Genomic DNA, 12,812 nt, shown 5'->3' on the forward strand with positions numbered 1-12,812 from the left:
TCACTTGCAAAAATGTTAGTAGATATCTTTAATTCCCTAGCGTATCACACTTGTAATATAATTACTTAGATATCTTCTGTCTAGAATATTTTGCCCCGAAATCACTTGTCCAGTGATACCACCAAAGAGGACAGCACTCTGTTGAACCAGGAACTGCAGCAATTAACTATTCCTTAGAGGCCTCTCAGACAAATTCATCCTACTGCATTATGTCTAAGTTCATTAATGCCTAATAAGAACACAGCTTGAGGCAGTATGACTGCAGAGCATACTAAGGAAAATCAGTATAGCATTCACTTAATTGCATTTCACACGTTCCCCATGGCTATAGTCTCAGGGGGAATAATCACAGTTGTACTGTAACAGAATGAGTTAGAAATTAAACTGGATACTTGCAAAGGTATTTCCAGTTTTCCTGTGAAATTATCCAAGCACCTCAAACAAATGAAGCAACCTCCCAAATTTCTCTGCAAATCATAGAATATGTTTTGCTTGTATTACAACATGGGGGCACAGGGGAAAATAAAAAAAGAAAAAAAAAGCAGTTCCAAATAAAAAGGCACCCCTGGCACCTGTGACAAGGAGCATGCCTGACTGGAAAATCATCATTATGAACTTAGGGATCTTTGATCTATGAACAAAAGAATCTTTTAAAAATAAATTTCTTACTCAAAGTTTACATAGTCATTACCCTAAAGAAGTATCCACCAGAGCTTTCCACTAACTTAATTTCAATTCAGATAACAATGGTCAGAGGACACCTTGCTCAAGACAAATCTGTGGCAAATGTGGAAACAAAATGTACAGCACTAAGTAGCTGCAATTAGTTACAATCAGGCCACATTTTTTACTGCTGATGAACATCACACATATGTCTTACTTGAGAATGCAAAAATAAATGCACCTCAGGACGTTCATGAGCAACCCCAAGCGTTTACTCAACACTGCCTTCAAGAAACAAGAGAAAATTATGTTTCTTTAATGTATCTGCATCGGACACAGTACTGCAAGGACAGTTCTGTTGTAGTTCAGACAAAGAATTAATAACTGATCTTTTCTCTCCTGTCCAGGCTGTTAAAAGACCTTCTGTTGCGGGCATCATGTTTCTTAATAATCTCTCTCTTAATACCTCTTGTTAATTCATGAGTTAAGAACAGTGAGAATCCAGACATGCCATGACACTGATTTCTTGCCCAAACTTTTGCTGCTTTTGCAAACTGATTTTTTTTCCTTCCCCATGTATGAAATCACAGGAGTACAGAGCTGTCAGACTACAGATTTATGGAAGCTCTGGGGTCTCCAGGACTTGGCACTCCCTGTGTTACCAGTAACCACTCTATTTTCAAGTAACGGTAGCAATCAATTATCTACTTGAGGTTGTCAGGGTTTTTTAGGGGGTATTTTCTATGGCTTCATACGAAATGTCTGGCTTATTGCCCTACAGCTTGTATCATAACTGCATATTTATATTATAACAATAAAATAGTTCTATTCAATTTCCTTTGTAGAGAGTCCTGGCAGCAGTATATTGAATGTCCCCACATTGTTCATCTCTTAGAAGGGCAAGAAAATAAAAAGTGCAGAAAAGTAAATATGGATGATCTCCAATGAAGTAAAAAAATGCAGCAGAGATTTCAGTACTTACAGACAATGAAAATCCCTGCATGTGTGTGTTCCCCCACCTCCCCTGTCTGTTTCTAATTTCCTGTTGTGGTGTCCACACGATGAAATCCAAAATTATCTCAAAAAGCACATGGAAAAAAACCCCAAGAACTTGAACTGGCTGAAGATTCCAAGGAGGTAAAATAAAAAAATAACAACATTTAAATTCAAATGGCAATAAAATTGTTTCTAAAAATTAAGTCATCTATTTAATCAATGTTTCAATTTAATCAATGTTTCCTTTGTTTTCTTGTTATTGGAAATAAAATTTCTAGGGCAATTCATGAGAATCTTTTTCTAAAATAGTAATTTTCTGATTCAAAGAGGTCATAGGAAAATCCAACGAGTGCAACAGTGATATTTTATCAATTTCTTTCCCTTCTTGCCCACTGCCAGCCTGGAAGCAGGAACTACAGCCCAGGAGAAGGGCTCCTGGTTGTCACGCTTCGATCACAGGACCGGGGCGAGGCAGGGTTTAGCAACTACCTCTCAGTTTCCACAAATCAGGTCTTTTCACTAATTGCAGCCTACTCCAGAGCAGTCTGGTCTTTCACAGACTGGTGTGCAGGATGAAAGCTGGAGAGCTCATCACTGAGACTTGTGTTGCTGAGTGCAAGGTCCTCTGATTTCTGTGTCCCCAAAATGGGGGCCCAGATCGGCTGTGGGACTGGTGGCAGGGGCTCAGCCCCAGAGGTGTGACTGATGCCAGCGAACCCCCCCAGAGCAGGTCAGGGGTGAAGCAGGGCACTGGGCAGTTTGCAGGACTTCTCCTTTGGAAGGTAACGTCAAAATCAGCTTCTGACCCCACATCCACACATTTACTGATGTCTTTCACTACATGTAAAGGAGCTCATGTTTAACCTTGTCCTTTCCAAACCCCCACCACTCATTTTGTTCCTCGGTCAAGGCAAAAAGCGGGTTTGGGAGGGTGCCACCGCCCCGGCAGCCCTGACGGGGCTGTGCCCGCCGCACAGGGGCCCCGGGGCTGCGCTGCCCCCGGGCTGCCTCGCCTCCAACCCCCCGGACTCACGGCCCTCATGGCTGGCTGCCATGGCTCCCCGCACAGCATCTTCCTCGGTGCGGAGCAGGCGGCTCAGACCCTTCATCGTTGCCCCTGGCTGGTCTTCCTCCTCACGCAAGGGAAGGGGCCCCAGGTCGGTGTGGGGAGGGAGGTGCCCTGTGCTGGCCTCGACAAACCGGTTCTGGGGCTCGAGGCCTCACACAGCCCTGCGGGCACACCCGCAGCACCACCCACCGCCTGGACGCATCGCCCCAAGGGGCAGAGGTGTGGAGTAGCTTCGGGAGTCTGTTCTAACAGAGACCAGGAATTAAATATACTGCATTTCTTGGCACCAGCTGGGCACTGAGCAGGATCATCCTTGCCCCATCCAATCTCTAGGTCTTCTCTAGCCTTATGTGCCAATAGCACTTGGGACCTCCAAAAGCACACGCAAGACAAAAGGCAGTCCCGTTGCACCACACAAACAAGTAACACTTTATTACTAATTACCGGGTAGTCATGGTTGCATTACTAATTATACAGTGGTCCCAGAGCTCTCTCTGCAGGTTGGAGTCCATTTGGGAGAGTTATTCTCACCACTGTCAATCAGTGTACACTGCACTGGGAAGGGTGACTAGCTTGACGCAGCCTCAGGATGTAAGAGGCTGAGGTGCCTCTGCCATAAATTTGTGCATAACTACACAAATGCATTAGCAGTTTTGATCCAATCACAATTTCAGGTAGGTAGTATTTTCATTTGCTTTTGTCAAAGTCCCATCAAAATAAATACACATCCCCCAAAAGGGTCAGTTTTTGTGAAATGATATGCTGAGATCCATCCAATCTATCTATTCCTCAATTTATCTTGCAGTCCCCTGTTACTTTGATCTACTTAAGGCAGCATTGATATTTCATGTCACACAGACAATGATTTTTCTCAGGGCATAAAAATTGAGTGACTACCCTAAATTTTACTTCAAGAACAGCTTTTGATATTGCTGGCATTTCAAAACAAATACTGGGAAAAGTATAGCTCCAAGAATGCAGGAATATCAATATTCAGCCTTACAAAACTGTAGACAGATTTGAGTTCCTTCAATGTAATTTTTTCTTAGTAATTAAATTGCACCATTGTTTTAATTTCCAAGATTATAAACACGATACCTGTCCATGGTAAAATTAATCAGAAAGACTCAAAAGTTTGTAAACTGAGCAAATTTGGATACTAAACTATTGGCTCAGATTCAGCTTATCACAGATCAAAAGATTTCACAGTTCTTTTCTCCTTTAAACACTTTTGATACAGACAGGCTGTAAAAATCTTTACATTTGATACACCTTAGTCTGACAGGATAATTACATCAACTGTACTTAAAGCAGATGAACATTACTCAGCCAAAAAAACCCTGAAACCCTGGGAAAATACACCAAGTGAGAAGAACAAGCAACTGATTTTATCATAGTTGAATTATGGAGGTTTCACTTTTTCTTGCTTCCCATCAAATGTTCCAGCAAAATTCCTTAAGAGGAAGTTTTACTTCTGTATGATGACTGGGCTAGTAGTACAGACCCACTGTTTTCAACATTAATGCTCCTTCTCAAAATGAGTGACCAGAGACAACTAGGAGTGATCAAATTTGCCTACAAAGCTGGCACCAAAGGAGGAACAGAGCATGAGTTACAGTAAAATCATAATTTTACATACAGTCAGGAAACACCAGCTGCTAGTTTCCATTCTAATTACTAACATACAGTACTATTTCAGAGCATATCGTATAAGTACAACTACATGGGCTCAAATTTTGCAAATAGCAAGTTTACCGCATTTTCTAACTACTTCCCACAATACTGACTCTTTCAAATGGCCCCAACAAACTGCAGAAAGACTGATGCAGAAACCTACAGAGATGCAGAATCCAAAGTGAAGTGCAGAGCAAGGAAGTAATATAACATATTCCTCACTTGCCTTCACAGCATCTCTGACAGGAACTTAAAGAACTTTCTGTAACATTTAGTATTAAAGTAACAGTAGTAATAAATACATAAATGAACCAATATAAAGGTAAAATGTAAGACCCAAGCATGTTGAATAGTGCATAAAGGAGAAAAAGCATAAATTATCTCCTGTAAAAGAAGGTGAGATTTGAAGTCTAGTTTAAGTATTTTTTTATTAAACTGTGTATTAATCTTATTAAACTGTGTTCTTCTACCTAAAGTATGAAACTACAGGATTCCGAGTCCTGCAGTGCATGAATTCTTAGTCTGTTCAACTGTAGCTCCTTACAGTTATCCTCATCCTTTATGGTTACAGCTGCTTGTTGCCACCGGCCTTTGCTTAGAAGTAGTAATTGGAACAGTGAAATGGACAGGCCCAGCCTCAACAGGTGCTCATGTATACAAATGGCATCAGAATGACATGGCACAGATCCCTGCAACACCAGCCAGATGACAGGCCTGGGCCACTGCAGTGGCTCCCTCGGCTGACTTGTGGGCAGTATGATTCTTAATAACTCCAGCCCTTGGCTCCGACCCCCAAACTACAATGTGTGAGAGGGAGACTGGGCTGTGATAAACCATCCCCAAAATAATTCCAAGGTGGATCAACCTACAGGGAGAACATGTCAAGCCCAAACTCTGTCCCGCTCATGTTTCTACCTGTTACCAACATGCTGTGGTCCGAAAGGGGGACGGGGCCGTGGCACAGCACGGTCCGGGACACAAGGTAGGGTGCAGGTAGAATCGTTTATTGAGGCGTGTGCCGGATTCTTTAGCAGGTCAGGCAGGGAAAGGGATAGAATATAGGGTGAGGCATGAGACAGACAAATGGGGGAGCAAATCAGGATAGGGGCACAAGCGAAAGAGGGAGGAACGTGGGAGGAACCGGGGAAAGAAGGGGCGAATGGAGGCTGTCTCCTCTCTGCAGCTTCTCCAGCCAGTCTGCAGAAAAGCAGGTAAGTGGATAAGCCTGGACATGCCCGGGAGATACAAATTCTGGGGAAGCATACAATGTGTATATACATAATAACCGTAAGGTCTGTATCATAAAGTCCTTTCAATCGCTGTACATATTTTTCCACTTCTGAAATTTTTCCCGTTCTGATTCCTGGTCCTTCACACCAACACTTCAAAATTATAGCTCTATGACACTTCACTTTTAAACAGATGGTAAGACAACTTTCAAGGCTTAGTCAAACTAACTTAATTTTTTCAAGCCCTTACAGTAGCTTAGTTTTTGCTAAGTAATTCTTACATAAAAATACACAATTTAAAGATACACACACAATGACAAGGTAATACTTAGATTCCACACTTTATTGAATCAGACAGATACAAACTAATAAAGGGAGAGGTGTTCACTTTCTAAACAGCAGTGGCAGCTTAATGTTCCCCCAGCTGCTTTTATGTCTTTCCTACCAAAAGTTTCCAGCTCCCACCTCTGTCAACAGAACAGTTCATGCTGAATGCTCACTGACCTGGTTCAGAAAAAGTCAACTCAATCAATCTGCACAGTCTGAACTAGTCCAGCTGATTTGGTCTGAAGAAGGTAAGGGAGCACTGACATGAAGTCAAATGACAGAGCTGTGGGTACAGTGGGATCTGGCAAACAAACAGGTTGAGATGGTGTAATCATTCCAGCAATTTTGGAAACAAAAAAGCACATTCTGGACTTAGCCTGGGCATCTAAGACATACCATGTACATACTGGATTAAAAACCAAGCAAATCCCCAAGTATTCCCAACACAGTTAAACAACAAAATAGATGCTTCTACAGTAGCCACTTCTTTAAATCAGTTTGCAGTCAAAAAGCAATTTATATTTCATACAGGGTTTAGCACTGTTTGTGTAACTTCTAAGAAATATGCTGTCATAATAAATTATTTGTCAGATAAATATTTAAGTATAATAAAATTTCTTTAAGCATTTTGTCATGAACAGAAAAAGCTAAAGTGTATTTTAAATATTTGCACTTAATTCCTTCCTTCAACATATGCACTGATAAAATATAATTTATTCAGAAATACAAAATAATTTTAAAGAGAAATATAGGTAAATAGTATGAGGTTCATCATCTTGCATATTTGCACATAATTCATTATTATTGCACCATGAGACCTTTTATTTAGAGTAAATTAAGTCCTAGTGACTGGTGACAATTTCAAACGGTGAAGAGTTCTCAATCTCTTTGGAAAGGTCAAGGATCAAATAGCATTTGTCTGACTACACTGCAGGAATCCTTCTCTCAATTAGCAGTTTTATTAACATTTTCTAAATCAGTGAAGTCATCCCGTATCTCACCACAATGAGATGGACACGGCTGGTCCATCGATTCTTACTGAAGTAATTTTCAGTAAAACAATGAAAGCTTGATAGTGCTCTAAGTTCTTGTTCTTGTCCTTTGAAACTGTGAGACCAATAAGTTTTTTTGTTCACTGAGAAGACAATTGTAAGCTGAAGCCAAGCAACTCAGCTCTTCTTTGTTATCACACAGCCAATATAATAACTAAATTTGGCATTGAATTGTCCAAGGAAGTCTCAGCCTGAGCTACTATGATTACCACAGTGAGGATGGCAGGTCAGGTGTGGTCCTGAGAGAGAATGGCAGGTCAGGTGTCCTGAGAGAGCCTTCAGTAAGTACAGTGTAGCACCCTAGCTAATGATTCCTGCTCTCTAGGGAGCTTGCCCTACAAGCTTGCTCAATGGCAGCTCTACCCAATCTGTTCCGTTTTTTGAACAGCAGAGAGAATTCATGAGGCTGCTCATGGCTCTCAGAAAGTTCCACATGTTCAATACAAACAAAATCGTAGTGCTAGCGGATTTTGATTCTTGGAAACAACTGGGGAAAAAAAAAGTACTATTCTAAAAAAAAAAAAACCCAACAAAAAAATTACCTTACTTATATTTGCACCTCTTCTTCTATCTCAGACATCATGTTCTTTCTATACAGATATGCAATGGCTCCAAAGTAGCAGGCACCTGAATCCAGCCTACCAACAGTGCTAAATTAATTTGCAGTCATAAAACCATATGAAATACTTCATATAGAATATGCTGCTACACAGTCATTTAAAAAACATTTTGATTGTATGCTTGGAATTGCTCAACTTGGTCTTTTTTGATACTGATTGTGAAGTTGTTAATCCAGACCTGAAGTTAAAAAACAACAAAACAGAGGGAGGTTAAAATATACAATGTATACCTATGCAATGTTTACAACACTGAATAGTTTTCTAAACTTCATTATTTTAAAATGAGTGGTGTACTCAAGATTCCAGAAAACTCTCACCTTTTTGTTCCTTGTGATGGATTTGTGCATTGCTGTTCTTTGCTTAAAGCTCCTTAAAAGTAATCGGAAACAACAAAAATTAATTACTTCAAGAAAGAAAAAATGCTTCAGAAATTACACACATGGCAGAACTTTCTTTTTTAAACATAACCAAATTTAATCTGTCTCAAAAAGCAGATATTAGCTGCAGTCTGAGTACAGTAGTTTATATCAACATTTTAAAAAGAGAAAACCAAAAAGCCTTCAGTTTATTGAATTCTTTGAACCTCTTAGTTCAGAAGTTTTCAGAAATATTTCAGCATAGCAAAGTGGATTTTCAGGTGGTAGTTGGAAATTATGTTCTTAATTTTTTTATCCTGCGGAGGGAAAAAAAGAATCTTCACCAACAGTAAGTCCTTAATTTAAATCAAAGTCTGTTTGCACATGTAACAGCAAGAGTGTTTATAAAATTTTCTGTGTAAAAGGTTCATATTTTAAGTATTAATTGCATACTGAAAATTCCAACACGCTAGCATTTTAATCTTCTCTTATAAATGTTAGGGAGAATAGGGATAAGTACTTTAGGCAGATGCTTAACTACCTGCACATGTCTTCTAATCTGGCCAAAGATTAACTCTTCATCAAAGAAAGAAACTACTTGAGTAAACGTCTACTGGTTTGGCATGTTACAGGTGCAGTTACATGATATATTTTATATTTATCTACAAGAAGCTTGGAAGTTTCTGCCTTTAAACTCTAGCTCACCCTCTCTGGTTTTGCTAGCACATAACATAACTTTTCTGTCAACCGAATCTCTGAAACAATCCAGGTTGAAGATGTTTTAATTGATTTTCATTTCAATCTCAGTGGCCTTGCAAACACCTTTCTGAACATGGTTGGGGATAAAAAACAAACCATTAACAGAAATTCCTATGTCACCGTTATGGCAAATGGGAGGGCACTGTCTAACTACCATTACAGTCATAGATCTAGTTTCTCATGAGAACTGATTTGGTATTTTTTAGATAAAAATGTTCACTCTTACACAGGCCTTACTAAAATGAGCTTGTAGCAAAAATCTCAAAGTTCCAAAAAGTTCAAATACACCATTACCAAAGTATTTTAATTGTACAAGCAGATAACTTGAATAATAAATATATCCTAGTGCATATACTCACCAACTCTATTCTGGTTTTCCATACTGTAATTCTCAGCAGGAAAATCTTTTTTTTCTGTCAGCTCCTGGATAAGACCTTTATTTAAGCAGACATCCACATGTCTGTTAAATGACACAAGACTGGTGGTTTTCTGTTCTGTATTACAAACTGGACAAACAAGAACACTGCCTTCTTTAGCTTCAAAGAAACAGGATAAACTAGTTCCTGCTGTATGTTCAGTCTTTTCAAAATGGTCCTCATTGCCTTGAGATATTCTTTTGGGGAAGAGACACTCTTTCATACACACATTTCTAGCAATGTCACTGAGATTGCTAGGCTGTTGCTCTCTGTGAGACTTATCAGATACTATCTGAGCAAATTTTTCTGTGCTGTTGTTAGTAAAGCTGTTAGACGTACTTGCAGACTGGTCTGTTCTTGCTAATTGATCTGTTTTATTTTTTTGCCATTCATCACCATTTTCATTTTCATTTCTAAATTGTGGGAGTGTGCTGAGTGTATCTTCTCTTGATTTGTCATTCTTGGATATTTCCACAGTATCTTTAACAAATGTCCCATTGAGGCACTCATCAATATGTCTATTAAGTTCTTCCAAATTATCACTGCTTTGCTCCTCAAAGCAAACAGGGCAGGTGAAGATCTTACAGACATTAGAACTCTGTAAACCTGTGAGTTTCTTTGTTTCTTCCACAAAATTTGCTGATGACTTCCTATCATGAAAGAGCTGCTTACCTACAGCTTCATTTGGAGGAAGATTCTCACTGTTTAGTAGCCTTGCTGCTCGCTTTTGATCAAAAAAACTCCCTCTATGAGATGCTTCTGAACTTTTTGTGAAATACTCTTGGTTAGACTTCTCTGGCTGAAGCCTAAGGACACCAATTTCTTTTCCTGATTTTAAGAAACTCGTAATGCTTTTTTGTTGGTACTTCTTTTCTTCTTCACTTAGAAATCCTGATACTCGTACACCTAATGATGAAAAATAAACTTATAACAATAATTTTATGAGAACTTAATACTATTTCTTAATTAACACCTTTTGAGGTATATATCCACTCAATAACCATGCACTTTATCTCTAAAAGGTGGCTATAGTACCTGCAAATACTAACAGTGGATCACAAGGTCAATACAATTTTATCAGATGCAATCACTTGCCCAACCATATCATTAACATCCCTTAACTTTTAACTGATTGCACTAAAGCACGAGGCTATAAACATAATATGGTTACTTAAAATTCAGTCTAAAAGAGTTTTGCATGAATTTTCCCCACAAAAATATTTATTTTTTCAGTACATTTTAATATCTTAGGCAAATAAGTTTTATGTATCACTAAATGCTTCAAGCAGAATGTACAGGCACCTGAAACATAAAGGTCTTAGGATTGAGACAAATTTACTTTTGTCAGAAGTGTTTGCATTTCTTGCAGAACTCTGTACTTTAAGATCTATAAGCACTTCTGTTGCTGTGGTGCAAAGCAGATTTAAAAGCTCTTTTAAGGCACCAGAATATGCAATGCTACGATTCAAGATTCTGCTCTCATGCTGATGTGTACGTTGTTCCATAAAACAAGTTCAACTTCAATTAGTAAAACATTCCTGAGTTACCAATCATCACTCCAGAGCTGTTTCAATTAGCAAAAACTACTAGGCTAACAGAGAAAGGATAAATAAACTTATACTGATTTTACTTTAGAGTGCAGTGTCTATTATTTTGATACACTGTAAGATCTCATAATTCTGAAAACGAAGAATGAGTTTGAAATATTTTTACCCATAAGTCTGATCCGTAGAGGGTGAGGAGCAACACTATCAATTTCTGTTCCTAACAAGTCTTTAGCAACAGCAAATATTTCCTCCTCAGTAGAAACAGAAGACAGCACAGTTGAAGCTCTTGTTTTAACTTCAAAGTTCACATTCTTTAACTTCAAGGTAACAGTTTTACCCTTGGGAAAAAAAAGAATATAAAAAAGGAAAAAGGTTAAGCATGTCATAGAAACAGAAACAATCACGATGTAGCATCTATACGGGCCCTTAAGCCACAAGCAAGACCGGGTGCTTATCTGTGCACAGCGAGGGGCACTGCCAAGAATTTGCCAGCAAGATTCTGTATTTGCCCCTAACTGTTGAAGTCAAATTCTCTGAATTGAGTCATTTGGCTACAATTCTCAGCAGACCATCTGCCACCAGTGCATGTTCAACAGAGTTCATGTTTTGCCTACAGGCCACTTCTACCTTAAAAAATTATTTCATCATTTCAAAATTTCCAATACCACATATCCTAACTACTAAGCATGCAAAAGCATACCCAATTATGGATTTGTTGAAAACTTCCTTCCTCCTGCATAGTGCTATCAGAGCCACACAGCTTCTGTGTTTAGCACAGATATTCCCACTGGCAACACCTTCCAAACCATTTGTGTGATCTATCATGTCCATCCAAATGTAAATAATTAGCACTCCCTTTGTTCTGATGCCTTTGTAAGCTCATCTCCTTGTCCTTCTTGGCTGATCATTTACCTTCCAAACTGTCATCTTTTGAGATATTCTTTTATGGCTGAGGAATACTAACCATAATTCTTTTAGGTCTTGAATGTTATTCTTTGCTTTAACACAAAGACCTCCAAAGAAAACATGTACTGTTCTTTCTAAGTAATAAACAGAAGTCTGGGGAGAAGGAATAAAGAGATTGTTTCTACCATTCATACCACTGAATGCATATATGAATAACTTGTCAGCAAGTTTGGCATACATCAAATTCTAAAACTACACAACTGGCTACTGACTGGATCCTGTATAAATATAGGAGAGAAATATAGTGTTTTACATACATTAGTGTTACATGATTGTCCAAGCATGGCTCTATTACTCCCTTATAAACAAACACTGCTTTCAGCAAAAAATGTTTATGCTAAGTAACTGGTTAATAAGTTTAATTTTTTTTCCCCACACATATTATTAGATATACACCTCCACAATATCAAAATGCTGCCTACATCATTCTAAACATCTGTAAATGAAACAATGAAGACTTCTGAAGATAGACTGCATGATACGATGCTCCCGAAAGCATTTACACTAAAGCTGCATTTAATAAGTTGGAGTGCAAAGTGGTGTCTTTTTGAAATAATCAGAATAATATAAATACCTTAAGTCCCTCTTTCTGTAGGTCTTGAGCAAGGTCTCTGCAGAGTTCTCGACACAAACTGTACTGGTCTTCTGCTCTGTTTATTTCACTGAATGTTCTAAGACAAAGATGTGATCTTTTTTCAGTATGAATCCTACTATATGTTCATATATAATTGGCTGCAATCTAAAAATATTTTTCATACAGTTAAGCTAAACTACATCAGAAGAATGTTGTATAGGTTTGAGCATTTACTTCAAGGAAAAGTAATTATTAGTAGGAATACTTTGTTTGCAAAATGTTTGCAAGGCCCTTCAAATAATTAAATAATTTGGCTTTCAATTTTTCATGCATTATTTGAAAATGTATCAGATTTAATGTCATTAATGCTTAAATATTTGCAAGACAGAATACTAACGCTAAATGTATTCACAGAGCCAGCCAAGTTGAGTTTAGTCTCCTTTGTACACGCTGTGTAACATCAGAAGAAATTCAGTATTTGAAAGTCAAAATCAGAGCCAAATATCAGAAATAAATAATGCAGATGCTAAGAAAAAGATGCCAGCTAGGATAATTACGTCTAGC

General features: G+C 38.5%; 2 protein-coding genes across 10 annotated transcripts in view; both read right to left on the bottom strand.

The window, feature by feature from the left end:
• The window catches only part of ANKDD1B (ankyrin repeat and death domain containing 1B), a 38,862-nt gene extending 33,012 nt beyond the window's left edge, over positions 1 to 5,850 (bottom strand). For both annotated transcript variants that reach the window (XM_064641109.1, XM_064641108.1), the window contains exon 1: positions 2,693 to 5,850. In XM_064641109.1, the coding sequence (XP_064497179.1) occupies positions 2,693 to 2,768 (76 nt within the window). In that variant the 5' untranslated portion in view covers positions 2,769 to 5,850. The remainder of the gene's footprint in view (positions 1 to 2,692) is intronic.
• Positions 5,851 to 5,956: 106 nt separating this feature from the next.
• The window catches only part of POLK (DNA polymerase kappa), a 33,617-nt gene continuing 26,761 nt past the window's right edge, over positions 5,957 to 12,812 (bottom strand). For 7 of the 8 annotated variants that reach the window (XM_064641090.1, XM_064641092.1, XM_064641088.1 and 4 more), the window contains 5 exons: positions 12,249 to 12,345; positions 10,875 to 11,046; positions 9,105 to 10,067; positions 7,948 to 7,999; positions 5,957 to 7,808 (listed from right to left, as the gene is read on the bottom strand). In XM_064641090.1, coding sequence (XP_064497160.1) covers positions 7,724 to 7,808; positions 7,948 to 7,999; positions 9,105 to 10,067; positions 10,875 to 11,046; positions 12,249 to 12,345 — 1,369 coding nt within the window. In that variant the 3' untranslated portion in view covers positions 5,957 to 7,723. Of the gene's footprint in view, positions 7,809 to 7,947; positions 8,000 to 8,035; positions 8,304 to 9,104; positions 10,068 to 10,874; positions 11,047 to 12,248; positions 12,346 to 12,812 lie in introns of those variants that run through there. The other variant, XM_064641093.1, reaches the window with a different exon arrangement.

Source organism: Pseudopipra pipra, chromosome Z (assembly GCF_036250125.1).
Source record: "Pseudopipra pipra isolate bDixPip1 chromosome Z, bDixPip1.hap1, whole genome shotgun sequence".
In the NCBI taxonomy this organism is placed as follows: domain Eukaryota; kingdom Metazoa; phylum Chordata; class Aves; order Passeriformes; family Pipridae; genus Pseudopipra; species Pseudopipra pipra.